Below are 24,461 nucleotides of genomic sequence, written 5' to 3' on the forward strand. Positions count from 1 at the left end.
TTAACAAGCACAAGATTATTGTGATTTATTGGATGGGAGGCGCTACATATTCTTCTCATTCATCAACTAAAAACAGACTAATCGATTCTTGGGATTTAAGAATTGATATCGGTTCGTAAAAATGAGAATCGATTAAAATCGAGTAGTTTTTACCCAGTCCTATTAGACAACGTGGGTTTTTCAGTAATTTATGGGTTATTACGGTGATTTGCCTTTCTTTTGGGGAAAGTGGGTGGAAGGAGGATTTGAGCGGGGAGATATGGAGCGTGGCAGTATAGGGAGTTTTGGATTGCATAAATAATAGAAGAAACGAACACAAACATGGCAAAGAAGTACACAGAATGATTTTTGATCAAACTTGGGAGGCGAGACTCTTTCACATTTGGTGTGTGTATCTGATTCTGTATTATGTGTCTGTGTGGTAAATGTATGCCTACAAATATGTGGGCATATGTAGTATATGTATGTGTGTATGAAAAAGAAATGTCTCCTGAATGAAAACTGTGCAACTGTGTTGAATTTTCAAGTTTGAAGTGTTAAATTCTTTCGATCATCATTTTTTTCTCTTTTTTTTTTCTAAATAAAAATCAGAAAATGTATTCTTTTTTTTTCTTTTTCATTTTCTTTTTTTTTTTTTTTTGCCTATTTACAAACTCACCATACATATTAATTGTCAATAACTAATTTATTGAAAGCCATTCGTTTTCTGAAAAAAAAAAAATAAAATACACCTTGCACTTGAAGATAGCATATTGTGTGAGAATTTATAAAAAAAAAAACCATAATATGTAAAAAAACGGCTTTTTTAGCTTTAGGTTTAAAGGGTTAATTTGTCATGTTTTAATTCTCGACCTGAAACAAAGTAAATCTGGGGATCATCAGCATGTTCTTCAGTATCATGATGAATGAATGAGGAATGAAGAATAAACACCAACCTCTTTGTTCTTCAGTATCATGATGTTTCATCTGCAGGTTCTGGATCACTGGATCTCTCTGTCCTCTCCTTCCAGATGTTTTCTGGTGGTTCTGCATAAAAACAAATAAGTTACATTCCAACAGACATGATATGAGATCAACCTGTCCTGTCACTCACTGTGGCTGTAAAGAAACTATTAATGAATGAGGCATTTATATACTGTTCACACAAAGTGCTTCACAATCACATCAGGGGTCTCTTCACATCACCATCAGCTATAGGTGGAGAGGAGAGATCTGACTGACTCAAAGATGAACTACTTACAGTGATTTCAGACTGTGGTGATGTGGTTTTCATGTGTATTCATGTGTATCTTCAGGTGACTTTTAATAGTGAAACTCTTTCCACACTGATCACACGTGTGTGGCTTCTCTCCAGTGTGGATCCTCTCATGTCTTTTCAGATTTTCTGACTGACTGAATCTCTTGTCACAGTATGAACACTTGTAAGGTTTCTCTCCAGTATGAATCCTCTCATGTCTTTTCAGATATGCTGACTGATTGAATCTCTTGTCACAGTGTGAACACTTGTAAGGTTGTTCTCCAGTGTGAATTCTCTGGTGCTGTTTTAAACAGTTTGCTGTAGTAAAAGTCTTCTCACACTCAAAGCACATGTACTCTCTCACACCAGTGTGAATTTTCTGATGTCTCTGTAAATTTCCCAGCCATGAAAAACTCTTTCCACACACAGAACATGAATATGGCTTCTCCTTCGTATGAACTGTCAGGTGTCTCTTCAGGTTTATTGACCCAAGAAATGTTTTTCCACATTGATCACATGTGAACGGCTTCTCTCCGGTGTGGATCTTCATGTGAACATTAAGGTTTGGTGATTGATTGAAGCTCTTTCCACACTGATCACATGTGAACGGCTTCTCACTAGTATGAACTCTCATGTGAACATCAAGACTTTGTCTGGTTGTGAAACTCTTTCCACACTGAGTGCAGGTTGTAGATTTCTTTGCTCTTCTTTTCTTTAAAAATGTCTTTTTAGTCTTTGAGAGACTCAAAGGTTTTTCTCCAGGTTTGACATGATGTTTCTCCTCCACTTCACTCAGTTCTTCACTCTCCTCCTTCACTTCCATCAGGACTGAAATCAAAGAAAAAAGTGTAATTTCATTTTCAGTACATCAAAATAATAATAATAATAAAAATAAATATGAAAAGGACATAAAAACGAACCCTTGTAAGGGTACACAGTTCAATTTAGCTCAAAGGGAATTATTAGTTAATTTACAGGGAATTTTACAGTCACTTATTTTATGACTGAGCAACTGAATCATCCAGCATTCATTTGAACAGGCCATAACTATCAGCTCTGTAGCGTATATAAATATCCAAACTCTAGTGAAAACACTATTTATTATTAAGGTAACAGAGATCGGCAGTTTAACACATTAAATTCGTAAGCACACAAGACACTTCTCTTTAAAGTTATGAATGAGACAATGATATAAATTGATTATTCTAACACAAACTAAAATCTAACACAAACTAACACACACACACACACTAGTTGCAGAAAGAAGGAAGTGAGGAAAGAGTGAGTTTAAAAAAAGTGAAATTATGAAATCTTAAGTTTCTAGAAATACAGTTATGCACTTCATAAGACCAGATCAATCATTAATTTAACCCTTCTATCGCTTCTTAGGCAGGTTATTAGACTTTTTATCAAGGCACCAGTTCAGCTAGAACCTGGAGGTACTTGTGTTCAACATTTGTGTCTTTGAATAGGGATTCCCTTGTCACCGTCTTTAGCTTGTAGAAGGGTGTTTCCCAGGTTCTTTTGATTTGTTTTTGAAATGATGGGAGCACATGAAAATAATCTCAATCCGTTGTATTTAGTTTGTACAGCGTTAACTGCATTCATCAACCCTGTTACCAAAGTTACTCAATGAAGAATAATCTATAAAACTTCTATAACAGGAATACAACTTTATCAGGAACTATAAATCAGATTTTGCTTAATTTATGCTTACAACCCTGTCAGCCATTCTGGAAAGTTTATTTACTTGACACAGTTTGGCGTTTACTCTTTATTCCTGAAAAAAATATCAATGATGTAACTATATTAAAAATAATGGTTACGTTGCAAATTGTGAACCAGATATAAATTAAACAGTAAAATAAGACAGTTCAAACAATATTTAGTATTATTTAATATTTAAAGTTTCTCAAACCTCCCTTTACTGACCATTTGTTTAAAAAGAACAACAGATCATTCCGTTTCATAGTTTAACTGTTTATCTAACTGTAATGAAGTGCTTGAATCTTTCTAACATGAATGTTGTTCAGCATCATGAATGAATGAAGAATAAACACCAACCTCTTTGTTCTTCAGTATCTTCAGTGTGTTTCATTCTGCAGGGTTCTGGATCACTCATGTTCTCACTGTCCTCTTTAATAAACTCAGTCTTTGCAGGTTTCAGCTCTTCCTGATGCTCTGATGCTCGTCTGATGGGAATATTCCAGTATTTATTGGGGAACTGATGTGGGAGGAGCTTCACTGATGATGTGATTGCTGTGGGAGGAGCTTCACTGGTGATGTGAGTGATGAGGGAGGAGCTTCACTGATGGTGATGAATTTCAGTGTGGGAGAAGCTGATCTGCCAAAATGGAAAATATATCATTAACTGAGTTTGTTTTAAAATATAATATATAAATATAAATAATGGTCAGAAAACAAGTTGAAAGCATAAAGACAGAAATAAATGTACATATCTGTAACCAACAAACACCCCTCAGTCTGCTGACAGCAATGAAATGAGCTTGAAGTGTCAATTTACAGCAGATCTGAAGACATCAGCATAATAAATGAGGTGAAAACAGGAACTATTGACATGAAATAAAGAGTGTTTTCAGGAGTTTCTCTGTTAATATTGATGATCCTCAGACTATCAACACTCATTCAACAAGACAATCAGATCATTAGCAGATCATCTCACTTTATTCTCAGTGTTTGCTGTTAGAAACTGATTTGAGTCAGGATATATGAGAAAAGCCTAAAAAAACGCTCTTCTGAAAGATAATGATTGAAAGGGAAGGCGTGAATAGTGACATAACAGACTGTTAACAGTAGATGCTCAAAGATGTGCCAAATACTGTTCACAACAACAAAACATCAACATAATCACACACACAAAAACCACAAAGAGTACACTGCACTTATCTTTATTTCAGCTGCTCTCTTTCTGCTGGTTGTGTAAAGCTGTGGTGAGATGGAGACAGTAGCCTTACGAAAAAGTTCACTTAATGAAGTACACTTAAATTATGTTCAAGTATATTTTTAAGTATGTAGTAAGTGTAATATCAATGTACTAGCAGTAAACTTGTAAATGTCCTGCTTGGGACTAAATTGGCCCGATTTAGTATATAAAAAGCATGTTTAAGTGTACTGAGTGTTACAGTAGTAAACTTTAAGTGCACAACTATTTCACAACCATGTTTCTCAATTGTACTAAATCTGTACAAATGTACTTATACAGTGGTGGTCAGAATTATTGGCACCCTTGGTAAATATGATCAAAGATGACTAAAAATAAATCTGCATTGTTTAGCCTTTTGATCTTTAATTCATAAAATTAGCAAAAATCTAACCTTTCATTGAAGGAAAAGAATTGACAGTAGGGGGCAAATCACATTGTGAAATAAATGTTTTTCTTCAAAACACGTTGACCACAGTTATTGGCACCCCTAGAATTTTTATGAGTAAAATATCTCTGAAGTATATTCCCATTCATATTTACATTTTTTAGCACACCAGGGTGATCATGAACATGAAATTGTCCAGCCATGACTTCCTGTTCCACAGGAGTATAAACATGAGGAAACACAAAGGCCAAATTCCCTTAATCATTCATCACAATGAGTAAAACCAAAGAATATAGTTCTGATGTGCAGCAAAAGATTGTTGAGCTTCACAAAATAGAAAGTGGCTGTAAGAAAATAGCTAAAGCATTGAAAATCCCCATTTCCACTATCAGGGCAATAATTAAGAAGTTTCAATCAACTAAAGATGTTACAAATCTGCCTGGAAGAGGACCTGTGTCTAAATCATCCTAATGCGCGGTGAGGAGGAGAGTTTGAGTGGACAAAGACTCTCCAAGAATCACAGCTGGAGAACTGCAGAGATTAGTTGAGTCTTGAGTCTCAGAAAGCCTAAAAAAATATTAAACAGCACCTACATCCCCACAAGTTGTTCAGGAGGGTTTCAAGAAAAATCCTCTGCTCTCATCCAGAAACAATCTCCAGCATATTCAGTTGTCAGACACGACTGGAACTTCAAACGGGACCGGCTTCTATGGTCAGATGAAACTAAAAAAAGAGCTTTTTGGCAGCAAACCCACCAGATGGGTTTGGTGCACACAGGGATAAAAAGTACCCCATGCCCACGGTTAAATATACTGCTGGATCTTTAATATTGTGGGCCTATTTTTCTGCTGGAGGTCCTGGACATCTTGTTCAGATACATGGTATCATGGATTCTATCAAATACCAACAGATAAAAATCAAAACCTGACCGCTTCTGTTAGAAATCCAATAATGGGCCGTAATTGGATCTTCCATCGGGACAATGATCCAAAACAAACATCAAAGCCAACTCAAAAATGTGTCACTGAGCACAAAATGAAGCTTCTGCCATGGCCGTCCCAGTCCCCTGACCTGAACCCTGAAGAAAATGAGTGGAGTGAACTGAAGAGAAGAAGCACCAACATGGAGCTGGGAATCTGAAGGACCTGTAGAGATTCTGTATGAAGGAATGGTCTCTGATCTCTTGTCAGGTTTTCTCCAAACTCATCAGGCATTAGAGGTGAAGACTCAGAGCTGTTATCGTGGCAAAAGGAGGTTGCGTAAAGTTTTGAATAAAAGGGTGCCAATAATTGTGCCCCCCCCCCCCCCCCCACCCCCTTTCAATTCTTTTCCTTCAATGAAAGCCTAGATTTTTGCTAATTTTATGAATTAAACCTCAAAAGGATAAACAATGCTTAATTATTTTTATAGTCATCTTTGATCATATTTACCAAGGGTGCCAATAATTCTGACCACCACTGTATGTATATTACTAGTTTACTATGTTAATACTTTAAGTATATTTGCTTTATTAAAATACACTTTGAAGTATACTCTCAGTAAACTATTTAGTTACTAGTTTATACTGCAATAAAGTTTTCTTTAAGGTAACATAGCATCACACTTATAGTTTACCATTTATATATAATTTTTGCACTTTAATTATACTACTATGTATCTATTTATGTATTATATTTTAAATGCTTGAAAAATGTCTTTAAGTGTACTAAATAAAAAAAAATAAAAAACATTTTATTCTAGCTTCATAGATCCTTTTTATCAACACTTGAATGAGGGTAATTGTTCTGACTTCATGAAGCCTCATGGTGTGAATGAACATCAAACTGACTAGAACAAACTCTTTGACATGTATATACTGGATATCAAGGGTGAAACTGTTAATAATGTAGACGGACAGCAATCTCATTCAATGACAGTCATGTGTGTGGTGAAATATGATTTATTATGCATTAGTAGAAGAGAAGCAAAGGGTCCAGTTTCAAAGATACATGAAAGTATATCTTGCATTTGCATGGAAGAGTAGAAGTGGAAGAGAAACTAGATGTTCTAATAAAAAACAATGAAGAACGAGATAAAAAATATCAGATTGTCTTTCTATGCCTCTTCTTCAGCTCCTTGAATATGACAGCACAAGAACACTGAGTTTTTTTTAAAAGAAATACTAGTTCCCTTTATAAAAGAAAACTGAGTGATACAAAAGCATTAGGTGCATTAACACAAACTCCTGAAGATGAGCTTTGGATGATGTTTCTTTGTCAAATCACTCATTGACACAACCTCTTTGTTCTTCAGTATCGTGATGTTTCATCTGCAGGTTCTGGATCACTGGATCTCTCTGTCCTCTCCTTCCAGATGCTTTCTGGTGGTTCTGCATAAACACAACAGGCATACAGACATGAACAGATATTAGATCAACCAACAAAATGTCCTGTCACTCACTGTGGCTGTAAAGAAACTGAGTAAATGAATGAATGAATGAGGCATTTATATACTGTACACACAAAGTGCTTCACAATCACATCAGGGGTCTCTTCACATCACCATCAGCTATAGGTGGAGAGGAGAGATCTGACTGACTCACACAGAAGAGACTTTGTTGATGATAAAGATGAACTACTTACAGTGATTTCAGACTGTGGTGATGTGGTTTCTCCACCGTATGGATCTTCATGTGTCGCTTCAGGTCATTTTTAATAGTGAAACTCTTTCCACACTGATCACACGTGTGCAGCTTCTCTCCAGTGTGGATCCTCTCATGTCTTTTCAGATATGATGACAGACTGAATCTCTTGTCACAGTATAAACACTTGTAAGGTTTCTCTCCAGTGTGGATCCTCTCATGTGTTTTCAAACTTGTTAACTGATTGAATCTCTTGTCACAGTGTGAACACTTATAAGGTTGTTCTCCAGTGTGAATTCTCTCGTGACGTTTTAAATGGTCAGCTGTAATAAAAGTCTTCTCACACTCGAAGCACATGTACTCTCTCACACCAGTATGTATTTTCTGATGTCTCTGTAGATTTTGCAGCCATGAAAAACTCTTTCCACACACAGAACATGAATATGGCTTCTCCTTCGTATGAACTCTAAGGTGTACCTTCAGGTTTATTGACACAAGAAATGTTTTGCCACATTGATCACATGTGAACGGCTTCTCTCCGGTGTGGATCCTCATATGATCTTTAAGGTTTGATGATTGATTGAAGCTCTTTCCACACTGATCACATGTGAACGGCTTCTCACTAGTATGAACTCTCATGTGAACATCAAGACTTTGTTTGGTTGTGTAACTCTTCCCACACTGATCACATGTGAACAGTTTCTCTCCAGTATGAACTCTCATGTGAACATCAAGATTTTGTTCTTTTGTGAAACTCTTTCCACACTGAGTGCAGGTTGTAGATTTCTTGGCTCTTCTTTTCTTTAAAAATGTCTTTTTAATCTTTGAGCGACTCAAAGGTTTTTCTCCAGGTTTGACATGATGTTTCTCCTCCACTTCACTCAGTTCTTCACTCTCCTCCTTCACTTCCATCAGGTCTGAAATGAAAGAAAAAAAAAAGTGTCATTTCATTTTCAGTACATCAAAATAATAATAATAATAATAATAATAAAAATAAATATGAAAAGGACATAAAAACGAACCCTTGTAAGGGTACACAGTTCAATTTAGCTCAAAGGGAATTATTAGTTAATTTACAGGGAATTTTACAGTCACTTATTTTATGACTGAGCAACTGAATCATCCAGCATTCATTTGAACAGGCCATAACTATCAGCTCTGTAGCGTATATAAATATCCAAACTCTAGTGAAAACACTATTTATTATCAAGGTAACAGAGATCGGCAGTTTAACACATTAAATTCATAAGCACACAAGACACTTCTCTTTAAAGTTATAAATGAGACAATGATATAAATTGATTATTCTAACACAAACTAAAATCACACACACACACACACACAAGTTGCAGAAAGAAAGAAGTGAGGAAAAAGTGAGTTTTAAGAGAGCCTAACAGCCTCTGAAGGGAGTACTGACCAATTAAGCATTGTCTTTTGTATGATGTAAAGATTTCTCCTCCTCTCACCATAAATCACCTTATCTGATGGTCTCTTATCTCCCTGCTCTACCCAAAGAGTACAGTTTAGACATGATTTATATTAATAAGAATACAATGAATTTAATTCAAAGAATAATTAAAGCGGTAAGAGGACATTCACACTGATACCAAACACTCCATGCTCCCATTAAACCATTCGACAGTTATAACAATTTCATGAATTATGTGTGATCTAAGCAGGGGTGCGTTTCCCAAAGCGAACTAAGATCGCAAGTTCCGTCGTTACCAATAGAGTTCAATGGAATTTACGACCATCGCTGACTAACGACGCTTTCGGGAAACGCGCCCCAGATGTGTTACATATTAGCTTGAAGACATGGTGCAGAATTATGCAGTTGAACAATGTTCGATAAGTCTGTTTAGTCATCATTTTGAGAATAATTTGATGAATTTTAATAAGAGCAGTCTTTGTGGTTTTTCCTGTGGTTTTCAACTCTGTGGTCAAGAGAATTCATTCAAAGGTTTGGAGAAGAAGAGAAGGCCTGTCTTGGGGATTTATTATGGTGGGGCTCAAGCTGTGCCCTCTTCAAACCAATCCGTCTTTGACAAACTGCTTGAGGTTGACATCTCCTTCCTCAGCTAGGCTCAACTGAATTAGAGTCCTGAGTGTTGATTCAGAATTCGATGGGATATTCTGTTTGAATGAATCATCTGCAAGATTCATTTGTGTTCGGTTCACCCTCCAATTCTACACCCTAGACAACTGCTATAAAATATTACTATCACTTTGATGCCTCTTTAACTGTGACATCCAGGAAGTGACATGATCTGGTCTCTTTCTACAGCATGATGGGAGCACATGAAAATAATCTCAATCCGTTGTATTTAGTTTGTACAGCGTTAACTGCATTCATCGACCCTGTTACCAAAGTTACTCAAAGAAGAATAATCTATATAACTTCTATATATAACTTCTATAAGAGGAATACAACTTTATCAAGAACTATAAATCAGATTTTGCTTAATTTCTGCTTACAACCCTGTCAGCCATTCTGGAAAGTTTATTTACTTGACACAGTTTGGCGTTTACTCTTTATTCCTGAAAAAATATCAATGATGTAACTATATTAAAAATAATGGTTACGTTGCAAATTGTGAACCAGATATAAATTAAACAGTAAAATAAGTTCAAACAATATAGTATTATTTAATATTTAAAGTTTCTCAAACCTCCCTTTACTGACCATTTGTTTAAAAAGAAAAACAGATCATTCCGTTTCATAGTTTAACTGTTTATCTAACTGTAATGAAGTGCTTGAATCTTTCTAACATGAATGTTGTTCAGCATCATGAATGAATGAAGAATAAACACCAACCTCTTTGTTCTTCAGTATCTTCAGTGTGTTTCATTCTGCAGGGTTCTGGATCACTCATGTTCTCACTGTCCTCTTTAATAAACTCAGTCTTTGCAGATTTCAGCTCTTCCTGATGCTCTGATGCTCGTCTGATGGGAATATTCCAGCATTTATTGGAGAACTGATGTGGGAGGAGCTTCACTGATGATGTGATTGCAGTGGGAGGAGCTTCATTGATGATGATGAATTTCAGTGTGGGAGAAGCTGATCTGCCAAAATGAAAAATATATCATTAACTGAGTTTGTTTTAAAATATAATATATAAATATAAATAATGGTGAGAAACCAACAAAAACACCCCCAGTCTGCTGACACCAATTTGAACTTTAAGTGTCAATTTACTTTTCACACACAGAAAAGACTTTGTTGATGATAAAGATGAACTACTTACAGTGATTTCAGACTGTGGTCATGTGGTTTCTCCACTGTATGGATCTTCATGTGTCGCTTCAGGTCATTTTTAATAGTGAAACTCTTTCCACACTGATCACACGTGAGCAGCTTCTCTCCTGTGTGGATCCTCTCATGTGTTTTCAGATTTGCTGACTGACTGAATCTCTTGTCACAGTGTGAACACTTGTAAGGTTTTTCTCCAGTGTGGATCCTCTCGTGTTTTTTCAGATGTGATGACAGACTGAATCTCTTGTCACAGTGTGAACACTTGTAAGGTTTCTCTCCAGTGTGGATCTTCTCATGTGTTTTCAGAGATGATGACTGACTGAATCTCTTGTCACAGTGTGAACACTTGTAAGGTTGTTCTCCAGTGTGAATTCTCTTGTGACGTTTTAAATGGTCAGCTGTATTAAAAGTCTTCTCACACTCGAAGCACATGTACTCTCTCACACCAGTATGTATTTTCTGATGTCTCTGTAAATTTTGCAGTAGTGAAAAACTCTTTCCACACACAGAACATGAATATGGCTTCTCCTTCGTATGAACTCTAAGGTGTCTCTTCAGGTTTATTGACCCAAGAAATGTTTTGCCACATTGATCACATGTGAACGGCTTCTCTCTGGTGTGGATCCTCATATGATCTTTAAGGTTTAATGATTGATTGAAGCTCTTTCCACACTGATCACATGTGAACGGCTTCTCACTAGTATGAACTCTCATGTGAACATCAAGACTTTGTTTGGTTGTGAAACTCTTTCCACACTGTGTGCAGGTTGTAGATTTCTTGGCTCTTCTTTCCTTTAACATTGTCTTTTTAGTCTTTGAGCGACTCAAAGGTTTTTCTCCAGGTTTGACATGATGTTTCTCCTCCACTTCACTCATTTCTTCACTCTCCTCCTTCACTTCCATCAGGACTGAAATCAAAGAAAAAAGTGTAATTTCATTTTCAGTACATCAAAATAATAATAATAATAATAATAATAATAAAAATAAATATGAAAAGGACATAAAAACGAACCCTTGTAAGGGTACACAGTTCAATTTAGCTCAAAGGGAATTATTAGTTAATTTATAGGGAATTTTAAAGTCACTTATTTTATGACTGAGCAACTGAATCGTCCAGCATTCATTTGAACAGGCCATAACTATCAGCTCTGTAGCGTATATAAATATCCAAACTCTAGTGAAAACACTATTTATTATCAAGGTAACAGAGATCGGCAGTTTAACACATTAAATTCGTAAGCACACAAGACACTTCTCTTTAAAGTTATGAATGAGACAATGATATAAATTGATTATTCTAACACAAACTAAAATCACACACACACACACACACTAGTTGCAGAAAGAAGGAAGTGAGGAAAGAGTGAGTTTAAAAAAAGTGAAATTATAAAATCTCAAGTTTCGAGAAATACACTTATGCACTTCATAAGACCAGATCAATCATTAATTTAACCCTTCTATCACTTCTTAGGCAGGTTATTAGACTTTTTATCAATGCACCAGTTCAGCTAGAACCTGGAGGTACTTGTGTTCAACATTCGTGTCTTTGAATAGGGATTCCCTTGTCGTCGTCTTTAGCTTGTAGAAGGGTGTTTCCCAGGTTCTTTTGATTTGTTTTTGAAATGATGGGAGCACATGAAAATAATCTCAATCCGTTGTATTTAGTTTGTACAGCGTTAACTGCATCCATCAACCCTGTTACCAAAGTTACTCAATGAAGAATAATCTATATAACTTCTATATATAACTTCTATAACAGGAATACAACTTTATCAGGAACTATAAATCAGATTTTGCTTAATTTCTGCTTACAACCCTGTCAGCCATTCTGGAAAGTTTATTTACTTGACACAGTTTGGCGTTTACTCTTTATTCCTGAAAAAATATCATGTCAATGAAAAATCAATGATGTAACTATATTAAAAAATAGTGGTAACGTTGCACATTGTGAACCAGATATAAATTAAACAGTAAACAGTAAAATAAGTTCAAACAATATAGTATTATTTAATATTTAAAGTTTCTCAAACTTCCCTTTACCGACCATTTGTTTAAAAAGAATAACAAATCATTCCGTTTCATAGTTCAACTGTTTATCTAAATGTGCAGAAGTGTTTGAATCTTTCTATCATGAATGTTATTCAGCATCATGAATGAATGAAGAATAAACACCAACCTCTTTGTTCTTCAGTATCTTCAGTGTGTTTCATTCTGCAGGGTTCTGGATCACTAATGTTCTCACTGTCCTCTTTAATAAACTCAGTCTTTGCAGATTTCAGCTCTTCCTGATGCTCTGATGGGAATATTCCAGCATTTATTGGAGAACTGATGTGGGAGGAGCTTCACTGATGATGTGATTGCAGTGGGAGGAGCTTCACTGATGGTGATGAATTTCAGTGTGGGAGAAGCTGATCTGCCAAAATGGAAAATATATCATTAACTGAGTTTGTTTTAAAATATAATATATAAATATAAATAATGGTCAGAAAACAAGCTGAAAGCATAAAGACAGAAATAAATGTACATATATCTGTAACCAACAAACACCCCCAGTCTGCTGACACCAATGAAATGAACTTTAAGTGTCAATTTACAGCAGATCTGAAGACATCAGCATAATAAATGAGGTGAAAACAGGAACTATTGACATGAAATAAAGAGTGTTTTCAGCAGTTTCTCTGTTAATATTGATGATCCTCAGACTATCAACACTCATTCAACAAGACATTCAGATCATTAGCAGATCATCTCACTTTATTCTCAGTGTTTGCTGTTAGAAACTGATTTGAGTCAGGATATATGAGAAAAGACTAGAAAACTGCTCTATTGAAAGATAATGATTGAAAGGAAAGGCGTGAATAGTGACATAATAGGCCATCAACAGTAGATGCTCAAATATGTGCCAAATACTGTCCAGATGACAAAACATCAACATAATCACACACAAAAAACACAAAGAGTACACTGCACTTATCTTTATTTCAGCTGCTCTCTTTCTGCTGGTTGCGTAAAGCTGTGGTGAGATGGAGACAGTAGCCTTACGAAAAAGTTCATTTTATGAAGTACACTTAAATTATGATCAAGTATATTTTTAAGTATGTAGTAAGTGTAATATCAATGTACTAGCAGTAAACTTGTAAATGTCCTGCTTGGGACTAAATTGGCCCGATATAGTATATAAACAGCCTATGTTTAAGTGTACTGAGTGTTATAGTAGTAAACTTTAAGTGGACAGCTAGTTCACAACCATATTTCTCAATTGTACTAAATCTGTACAAGTGAACTTATATGTATATTAGTAGTTTACTATATTAACACTTGAAGTATATTTGCTTTATTAAAATACACTTTGAAGTATACTCTCAGTAAACTATTTAGTTACTAGTTTATACTGCAATAAAGTTTTCTTTAACTTAACATCACACTTATTGTTTACAATTTATATATCATTTTTGCACATTAATTATACTATGTTCCTATTTAGGTATTACATTTTCATGCTTAAAATATGTCTTTAGCTGTACTTTAAATTTAAAAACATTTTATTCTAGCTTCATAGATCCTTTTTATCAACACTTGAATGAGGGTAATTGTTCTGACTTCATGAAGCCTCATGGTGTGAATGAACATCAAACTGACTAGAACAAACTCTTTGACATGTACAGGTGCTGGTCATATAATTAGAATATCATCAAAAAGTTGATTTATTTCACTAATTCCATTCAAAAAGTGAAACTTGTATATTATATTCATTCATTACACACAGACTGATATATTTCAAATGTTTATTTCTTTTAATTTTGATGATTATAACTGACAACTAAGGAAAATCCCAAATTCAGTATCTCAGAAAATTAGAATATTGTGAAAAGGTTCAATATTGAAGACACCTGGTGCCACACTCTAATCAGCTAATTAACTCAAAACACCTGCAAAGGCCTTTAAATGGTCTCTCATTCTAGTTCTGTAGGCTACACAATCATGGGGAAGACTGCTGACTTGACAGTTGTCCAAAAGATGACCATTGACACCTTGCACAAGGAGGGCAAGACACAAAAGGTCATTGCAAAAGAGGCTGGCTGTTCACAGAGCTCTGTGTCCAAGCACATTAATAGAGAGGCGAAGGGAAGGAAAAGATGTGGTAGAAAAAAGTGTACAAGCAATAGGGATAACCGCACCCTGGAGAGGATTGTGAAACAAAACCCATTCAAAAATGTGGGGGAGATTCACAAAGAGTGGACTGCAGCTGGAGTCAGTGCTTCAAGAACCACTACACACAGACGTATGCAAGACATGGGTTTCAGCTGTCACATTCCTTGTGTCAAGCCACTCTTGAACAACAGACAGCGTCAGAAGCGTCTCGCCTGGGCTAAAGACAAAAAGGACTGGACTGCTGCTGAGTGGTCCAAAGTTATGTTCTCTGATGAAAGTAAATTTTGCATTTCTTTTGGAAATCAGGGTCCCAGAGTCTGGAGGAAGAGAGGAGAGGCACACAATCCACGTTGCTTGAGGTCCAGTGTAAAGTTTCCACAGTCAGTGATGGTTTGGGGTGCCATGTCATCTGCTGGTGTTGGTTCACTGTGTTTTCTGAGGTCCAAGGTCAACGCAGCCGTATACCAGGAAGTTTTAGAGCACTTCATGCTTCCTGCTGCTGACCAACTTTATGGAGATGCAGATTTCATTTTCCAACAGGACTTGGCACCTGCACACAGTGCCAAAGCTACCAGTACCTGGTTTAAGGACCATGGTATCCCTGTTCTTAATTGGCCAGCAAACTCGCCTGACCTTAACCCCATAGAAAATCTATGGGGTATTGTGAAGAGGAAGATGCGATATGCCAGACCCAACAATGCAGAAGAGCTGAAGGCCGCTATCAGAGCAACCTGGGCTCTTATAACACCTGAGCAGTGCCACAGACTGATCGACTCCATGCCACGCCGCATTGCTGCAGTAATTCAGGCAAAAGGAGCCCCAACTAAGTATTGAGTGCTGTACATGCTCATACTTTTCATGTTCATACTTTTCAGTTGGCCAAGATTTCTAAAAATCCTTTCTTTGTATTGGTCTTAAGTAATATTCTAATTTTCTGAGATACTGAATTAGGGATTTTCCTTAGTTGTCAGTTATAATCATCAAAATTAAAAGAAATAAACATTTGAAATATATCAGTCTGTGTGTAATGAATGAATATAATATACAAGTTTCACTTTTTGAATGGAATTAGTGAAATAAATCAACTTTTTGATGATATTCTAATTATATGACCAGCACCTGTATATACTGGATATCAAGGGTGAAACTGTTAATAATGTAGACGGACAGCAATCTCATTCAATGACAGTCATGTGTGTGGTGAAATATGATTTATTATGCATTAGTAGAAGAGAAGCAAAGGGTCCAGTTTCAAAGATACATGAAAGTATATCTTGCATTTGCATGGAAGAGTAGAAGTGGAAGAGAAACTAGATGTTTTAATGAAAAACAATGAAGAATGAGATAAAAAATATCAGATTGTCTTCCTATGCCTCTTCTTCAGCTGCCTGAATATGACAGCACAAGAACACTGAGTTTATTTAAAAAAAAAAAAAAATACTAGTAATTCCCTTTATAAAAGAGAACTGAGTGATACAAAAGCATTAGGTACATTAACACAAACTCCTGAAGATGAGCTTTGGATGATGTTTCTTTGTCAAATCACTCATTGACACAACCTCTTTGTTCTTCAGTATCGTGATGTTTCATCTGCAGGTTCTGGATCACTGGATCTCTCTGTCCTCTCCTTCCAGATGCTTTCTGGTGGTTCTGCATAAACACAACAGGCATACAGACATGAACAGATATTAGATCAACCAACAAAATGTCCTGTCACTCACTGTGGCTGTAAAGAAACTATGAGTAAATGAATGAATGAATGAGGCATTTATATACTGAACACACAAAGTGCTTCACAATCACATCAGGGGTCTCTTCACATCACCATCAGCTATAGGTGGAGAAGAGAGATCTGACTGACTCACATAGAAGACTTTGTTGATGCTAAAGATGAACTACTTACTGTGATTTCAGACTGTTGTGATGTGGTTTCTCCACTGTATGGATCTTCATGTGTCGCTTCAGGTAATTTTTATTAGTGAAACTCTTTCCACACTGATCACATGTGTGCGGCTTCTCTCTGCTGTGGATCCTCTCATGTGTTTTCAGAGATGATGAACAACTAAATCTCTTATCACAGTGTGAACACTTGTAAGGTTTTTCTCCAGTGTGAATTCTCTGGTGCAGTTTTAAGCAGTTTGCTGAAATAAAAGTTTTCTCACACTCAAAGCACATGTACTCTTTCACACCAATATGAATTTTCTGATGTCTGCGTAAATTTCCCAGCAGTGAAAAACTCTTTCCACACACAGAACATGAATGTGGCTTCTCCTTCGTATGAACTGTCAGGTGTACCTTCAGGCCTGATGACCCAAGAAATGTTTTTCCACATTGATCACACTTGAACGACTTCTCTCCAGTGTGGATCTTCATGTGAACATTAAGATACTGTTTTTTTGAAAATTTCTTTTCACACTGATCACACTTGAATGGCTTCTCTCCGGTGTGGATCCTCATGTGAACCTCAAGAATATGTTTGTATGGAAAACTCTTTCCACACTGATCACACGCGAATGGCTTTTCTCTCGAGTGGTTCTCCAGGTTTGCTGATTGTGTTAAACCGGTTCCACACTTCTTCTCTCTACAGTGGATCCTCTGATGTCTTTTCAGATTTGATGACAGACTAAATCTCTTGTCACAGTATGAACACCTGTAAGGTTTCTCTCCAGTGTGAACTGTCTGGTGGTGTTTTAAATGGCTTGCTAAAGAAAAAGTCTTCCCACACTCAAAGCACATGAACTCTCTCACACCAGCATGCATTTTCTCATGTCTGTGTAAATTTTGCAGCAGTGAAAAACTCTTTCCACACACAGAACATGAATGTGGCTTCTCCTTCGTATGAACTGTCAGGTGTGACCTCAGGTTTGATGCCTTATGAAATGTTCTGCCGCATTGATCACATATGAACGGTCTCTCTCCGGTGTGGATCCTCATGTGATCCACAAGACTTTGTTTGTATGTGAATCTCTTCCCACATTGATCACAAGAGAATGGCTTCTCTCCAGTGTGGATCCTCATGTGAAGCTCAAGATTACAATTCTTTATGAAACTCATTCCACACTGAAAGCAGGTGAAAGATTTCATGGCTTTTCTTTTCTTTAAAAATGTATTTTTAGTCTTTGAGCGACTCAAAGGTTTTTCTCCAGGTTTGTCATGATGTTCCTCCTCCACTTCACTCAGTTCTTCACTCTCTTCCATCAGGTCTGAAAAGAAAATAAATAAATAAATAATATATATATATATATATTTATTTTTTCAGTAAATCAATATAATTCAAACAGAGAAATATTAAGTGAAATGACATAAAAGTGATGTAGCCTAATATACAACTGCTATAAAATATTATGATCATTTTGATGCATGTTTCTGTAGTGAGAATATAAGTGAGCATTATATAATGGTTAACAGATCACTAGAAAATACAGTAGTTGCATTTGAAGTGGATCAAAACCTTTCATCAAAGTTGTCCTAAAACCTTCTATTATGATTCACTTCATATGTTGACTACTGTATATTCACATACCTAGAAATATTAAATATGCTTGGCAATGTTTACTAATGAACACCAATCTCTTTGTTCTTCAGTATCTTCAGTGTGTTTCATTCTGCAGGGTTCTGGATCACTCATGTTCTCACTGTCCTCTTTAATAAACTCAGACTTTGCAGATTTCAGCTCTTCCTGATGCTCTGATGCTCGTCTGATGGGAATATTCCAGCAATTTAGGCATTTATATGAGTAAAGCAGACATCCTCCAAATTCTATCTATGAAGATCCCATAGCCTTCTGGTTTATACCAGCTCTGGTATTTAGCACTCTATGTTCAAGTCAAGCCACATTTACTTGGTTTGCTTTTTAATTATTAAAACCAGGCAATTGGTTGATGAAACATTGATTAAAATTAAGATAACATTTTTACAAAACAAAATTCACTTTAAAGAAAGTCTTTCTACAAAACAAAACTTAATGAAGTGGTCAAAATCATTTCTGACCCTCTCCATGTCTCCCGACATATATCTTATGATAATCTATCTTACTCATGCTGTTCACATTTCATAATCAACATAGATGAAATAAAAAAATAATATATTACGAAGTTATTCAGTACACTTTAATCAAATTGTGATGTGTCTGAATATTAAACTGCAAAAAGACTATACAATACTGCATGTTAATTTGATTACCAGAAAGGGGAGGGGGGGAGAGAAATGATTTTTTAAAAATTATTAATATGGTTGTTTTTATAAATTTAATTAATTAGCATTATTAAAATTTAATTAAACCATTAACATGGAAATGGGAAAGTTTTTGAATGGGAAAGTGTGTCCATACTTTTGACTGGTACTGTACTATAATTTACACATTAAGAAATAATATTTGCTGATATATCAGACTTTTTTTTTTTTTTTTTTAACTCCCCAATACCGGTATCGATATTACCCCAGGCTCAACTTACAAATATAAAGTGTTGCCTCTTTGTAAATCATTTTATTACTATATTAAAAATAACAGCATCAACACAAGGAGCACTTCAATCTAAAATGCTCATTTAGTGACAGATTTATTTGACTCACATATGTGGAAATTCACACATTTCTATGCATTTCTGTTTCGTCTGATTGTTAACATTTCTATCCATATTTATTCATTCTGCCCCCTTAACGATTAAGATATCTTTCTATAAATATTGAAAAGAATATACTGTAAACCATAACAGTTTGAATGAAGAAATTAAAGAATAAACAGAAATTTGATAACACCCATCTTCATATCTACAGATAAATAGCTATACTAGAGCACACAATATCTAAATACACATCTAATAACTACATTCAGAGCAATGAAGTAAAGAAATAATTAACATGATGTAGTTTTATGAAACTGACAGTGATAAAAAACGTTCTTTAAACACACTTAGTAACCCAAAAGAGTAAATTGTAATGTTTCCAGTGTCTGTAATTTTGTGTATCGATTTTAATGTCCCGCATGGCTCATTATATCGCCTCAGTGGGCTATTAAGTAAGTAACTATGTTCTGAAATTTATCCATGTAAAAAGTAACTACAACAGATCTGCCAAATCTGAGAAATAAAGTTAGTAAAATCGCAGCATCAACACAGAGATAGGTTTGCATCAATTCCCCTCACATATCACGAGACACTCAGTAACAGCAACATTAAACATCGAAACAAACATTCACACAAAATCGCTGAGGTCTTAATGAACTTTTGATTTCCTCACGTGCTCGTCGTGATTAGTCATTAAACACACAAACAGCGCTGCACTGTTGCAAACAAACTGTGTGAAGAGCATTTTACAATCGTTTAAATGGTCAAAACACTGTCGACTGCTCACCTCACTTCAGAGGACGCGACGCCGAACGAGCGCGCGCACGCTACTGATGACGTCATCGCCGCGAGGCTACGTAAGGTCAGCAGGGTTGTAGAAAAATGTCCAGCCCAAAGCTTAGGGTACCCAAAAACCGCACACCCAATCTCCCTCTGCCCCATCTAATAATAGCGGGCAGCTATTTAATTATTATTATTCTATTTTAAATCTTGATAATTTTAGCTAGACTTTTTTATATGTAGCATGTGCACGTTATTTTATCTGTATTTACTAAATTTTCATTGTAATTTTTTTATACTCTTTCTTTGATTTTCAGCATTTTTTATAATAATTTTTAAAATTAGGTCTGGGCACTATATGACCAGAAATATTATGACAATATTATTTTTCCATATCATACGATATTGTAAGGGTGGAGCTCCTACAGGGGTTCAGGCTGTAGGGTTGACTAAAGAAACGTTATCAGCAAGATGGCAGAAAACTGTACATTTCTTGTCTATAACCACCCACTGCAACTTATACCAACGACGGAAATAAGCGCAGTTATAATAGCAAAATATGTGGGAGAGCGTTGCTACAGTGTGACAATATTGTATTGCAATATGGAGCACATTAATGTTAACACTAAATCAAAACTAGTTAGCACATCATTTGTAATAGAAAGGGTTTAATGACAATATCTGATTATGGTTACACTTAAAATAATTACAAAATAGATGTATGAGATGATAAAATCATATACCATTAATCGTACCCAGCATGTATGTCAAAAGTTACCTGAGAGATAGAGAGAGAGAGTGAAAGAGAAAGAGAGAGAAAGAGAGACAGAGAGAGAGAGAGAGAGTGAAAGAGAGAGAGAAAGAGAGACAGAGAGAGAGAGAGAGAGAGAGTGAAAGAGAAAGAGAATTTTGAAAAAAGACTTTATTACAATTTTTCACATAAAACACTTTTTCAACAAGTCAACATTTACCGTTTTACATTTACCTTTTGTACCACAAGGAAAACAAAACAAAAAACCTTTTTTACATTAATAAAGGAGAAAAAAATATTTTTCCATCAATAATAGAGCACAGAGCCTCATTCTTACACCATTTCATTTGAAAAGTGATAATGTCATCCATGGATGCATAAAAATGAAAATCAATGAGTATTCTGGATTTTACTGTGGCTAAAAACAGAGTATTAATATCTTGATCTACACCCAGTTCTATTTTGTTTTTTCTGCTCATATAAATTGCTAATTTTGCTTGGCCTATAATAAAATTTAAACACTGACAAATAAACCTCTTTCTTCTAACATATTTAAAACCAACAATAAATACATCTATAGAAAAAGATTCATTAAAACTATCAAATAAATTATGTAATAAACTAAACAAGCTTCTCAGTCTAAAACAATCCATATAAGCATGAAAAACAGTTTCTCTCTTTAAACAAAATGGGCATTCTGCAGTAACATCAGAATTCAAAACTGAAATAAAAGCATTAACTGCTATTGCACCATGTAACAGTCTCCACTGTATGTCCCCAACTCTTTTACTTAAAGGTGGCTTATACAATGATCTCCATTCTGGTTTATCATCATCACACATTTTTAAAACATCACGCCATGGTGTATCAACCCTTTTATCGAGTGTTTTTTTGTTAAAAACAAGAACACAAGCTTTATAAAAAGATTTACCAGTACTTAAAGTACTTCATTTAGAAAGAGAAAGAGAGAGAAAGAGAGACAGAGAGAGAGAGAGAGAGAGAGAGTGAAAGAGAAAGAGAGACAGAGAGAGAGAGGGCCAGAGAGAGTGCCCAAGGAAAGCCGAGAATCAAAGACCCAGAGCAACAGTTACAATCCTCTTTTATCCCTTCCTTGACCATGTGACTGAAACCAAAATATGAGACATTCAAACTGACCAATCAGGAAATTAAAACTTCCCCCACTGTACTAAAGGTGTGACCATTTGTAGACCCCCGATGTATATACATTTTGGCCTACAGGCCTTGATCACCTTCAACACCTTTGTGCCTTCCAAATGGCCCTTGTAGCAAGAGAGAGGGGGTTGAAACAGTAAAGCAAATGCCTTTGTTCGTTTTAAAATATCTTAAGATATTTTCAGTCTTACAATATAGATATTAATCACAATATTAATTTACCAGTAATGGGGAGGGATATGCTCTCCACATGTTTGTTAGACCTTGAGAATGAACGTAAACTTGTTTGTTCACATTTAAACTGCATTAAACCATCTCTTAATTTAAGGCCCCATTAAATCTATATTCCCTGTGTTTTATGATTTAATACAAATTTATCATCAACAATAGTGTTAAATGAAATGAATTAATAAAACTTTAACAACTAATTATCAACTAGTCAATCTTAAATGAAAATATAACAATTAATTTACAACAAAACACTGCATTTGGATTTTTTGTCAAATAAGATGAAGCACGACAGATCTGACAGATGAAATGGTGAAAATCTCGAGATAAAATTCATGTGTTCATGTCCTCATATATACAAATGTTGACACTGTAAGCTTCATGTGTGTTTAGTTTGTGCAGATGTAACTGTGCTGTTCATTTACACAGAGACACGTAAAACATGCTGACTTATAGTGACATGCTTTGACTGGCTCTCTCCTCCATCCTTAGGTTGCCGGATATCCATTTCAAGGACACTACACATTAATAAAAGGATCAATTTTCATTTCCTTTCTCTACAGATGAACGTTTTGGCGGCAGCTGTATATTATAAAAATAGCCGGAAAAAAACACAACAATCAGGAAATTTTATTGATGAGAATATTTTGAGTTGCAAGATGCTGAGTATGAGTGGATTGGGGATGCTTAAAGTCCCCCTGAAATCAAAAGTTTTTTAGCTTTCAGTATGAATATGTTATAGGTATGATTATGTTATGGATATAGTTTCAGTATGAATATGATTAGAAGGAACTGGAGGTTTTACAGAGTCTAATGGAGCTGTAACATAAACAAAACGCTATTGGCTATTTTAAAAAAGGAGCGGGACTGTTCGAAATATATTGCCTGTTTCATATTATATTCCTGTTTCAGCTGAAATTACGTCGACACATTGAATAGTGCTGCGTGTTCCAACACTCTTCAGTAGGCCTTTAAGTATGAGAAAATGCAAAATACGCCTACTAGAGGATGAAAATAAAATATAAAAATGAAATAGTAAGGGGTTTATAGTGGGAGGAGAAGTGTGCACTCAGTCATGGGTCAAATACAAGCGCTGGTGTTGCTGTTAATTTTTCAAAAAGATTGATATTTTTAAAAAAATTGAAGAAGTAGTGTCTGGAAGAGTGTTATTTGGCCATGCAGAAGTTGAATAACATTTTTATGTATCAATGTTTATGCACCAAATGTTGGCTCAGAACATGTTGAATTGTTTTTGAATATTAAGAGTCACATTTTGAACTATGATAAAATGTTTGTATAGTTATGGCTGGAGACTGGAAATGTACAGAAGATTTTAAAGTTGATGAGAGTGATGTCTGGAGAAACAGAAATAAAAGGGATAAAACAGTATACATTCATCAAAATATTTATTAATGAAGTTGGGGGGGTATACAGGTTTTATATAAGTAAACTTTTAATACTAGACTGATGAATGCTGCTATCATTCCTAGTGGTTTCTCTGACAACCATATGGTAACTATAGATAAATAAAAAAAATCTTTCTATCTATCTATCTATCTATCTATCTATCTATCTACACCTCATAACTTTATGAAATTTATGTATAATCATTCATCAAATTCTAACGATTCTAAAAAGAAAGAAATTATGTTAAAAATTGAAACTGCCAGCAGGCGGCAGCGATTCGCTGTTTTAATGAGAGAGCCAATTAAATTGCTCATTCAGCCAATTTGTTCAAAAGTCAGATTAATTTAGGAATAAAACAAACACCGACATGAATAATTTTGTCATTGATAATTACACACACTATTGAAAAATGAACTAGCAGAACAGACGGCTGATTTGGTAACTTGTTATAGTGGTAGTTATGGCTAAATTGCAATGGATTAGCTAGCTAAAATATATGTGGAGTGTACTTAGCTATTACACAATATTCTCATACCTCCATCTCAGTACATGTTTTATTCTTTTTAACATCCCTCTTTGACCAGCAGTTTAATAAAGCCTGCCAAGCAGCGGTTCTCTTCATTTTTGGTGCTACCCGTGCTCTCTCATTCAAACAGTAGAGCACCACTCGCATTGTGTTGGTGAAAATGCAACGCATTGGTTGGGCGTTAGCAATCTGTTCAATGGAGGGGGATATTTTTTGTCTGATTTATTATGACAAACTCATATTTGATTAGGAACAAAGTTACAAAATAAATTAAAGGTGCAATATGTAATATTTTTGCAGTAAAATATTCAAAAACAGCTAGGCCAGTGTTATATATTTTGTTCACTTGAGTATCCCAAATGTTTCCAACTATTTGTAAATCATGAGAAAATTGCAATTTTAACCAAGGCAAGCGGCAAGGAACCCAAACTCCAACAGGT

At 35.4% G+C, this 24,461-nt stretch overlaps 2 protein-coding genes across 9 annotated transcripts in view; both read right to left on the minus strand.

Moving 5' to 3' along the window:
* Positions 1-934: 934 nt before the first annotated feature.
* On the minus strand, positions 935-3,980 carry LOC127510056 (gastrula zinc finger protein XlCGF7.1-like). Its single transcript, XM_051889571.1, has 3 exons — positions 3,302-3,980; positions 1,241-2,065; positions 935-1,026 (listed from the first exon to the last, which is right to left on the minus strand). Exons 1-2 carry the CDS (start codon positions 3,357-3,359, stop codon positions 1,248-1,250), a joined length of 876 nt encoding a protein of 291 aa, XP_051745531.1. The 5' UTR covers positions 3,360-3,980; the 3' UTR covers positions 935-1,026; positions 1,241-1,247.
* A 2,224-nt stretch (positions 3,981-6,204) lies between these two features.
* Positions 6,205-24,461, minus strand: part of LOC127509899 (gastrula zinc finger protein XlCGF7.1-like) — a 43,831-nt gene continuing 25,574 nt past the window's right edge. Inside the window, exons 1-5 of one of the 8 annotated variants that reach the window (XM_051889211.1) lie at positions 12,616-12,873; positions 10,432-11,347; positions 10,002-10,249; positions 7,188-8,103; positions 6,208-6,934 (exon numbers count right to left, since the gene is read on the minus strand). In XM_051889211.1, coding sequence (XP_051745171.1) covers positions 6,889-6,934; positions 7,188-8,103; positions 10,002-10,249; positions 10,432-11,347; positions 12,616-12,649 — 2,160 coding nt within the window. In that variant the 5' untranslated portion in view covers positions 12,650-12,873 and the 3' untranslated portion in view covers positions 6,208-6,888. Of the gene's footprint in view, positions 6,935-7,187; positions 8,104-10,001; positions 10,250-10,431; positions 11,348-12,615; positions 12,874-15,787; positions 16,242-16,494; positions 17,795-18,114; positions 18,762-19,943; positions 20,054-24,461 lie in introns of those variants that run through there. The other 7 variants (XM_051889210.1, XM_051889218.1, XM_051889214.1 and 4 more) reach the window with 7 other exon arrangements.

This window comes from Ctenopharyngodon idella, chromosome 3, assembly GCF_019924925.1.
Source record: "Ctenopharyngodon idella isolate HZGC_01 chromosome 3, HZGC01, whole genome shotgun sequence".
NCBI lineage: Eukaryota > Metazoa > Chordata > Actinopteri > Cypriniformes > Xenocyprididae > Ctenopharyngodon > Ctenopharyngodon idella.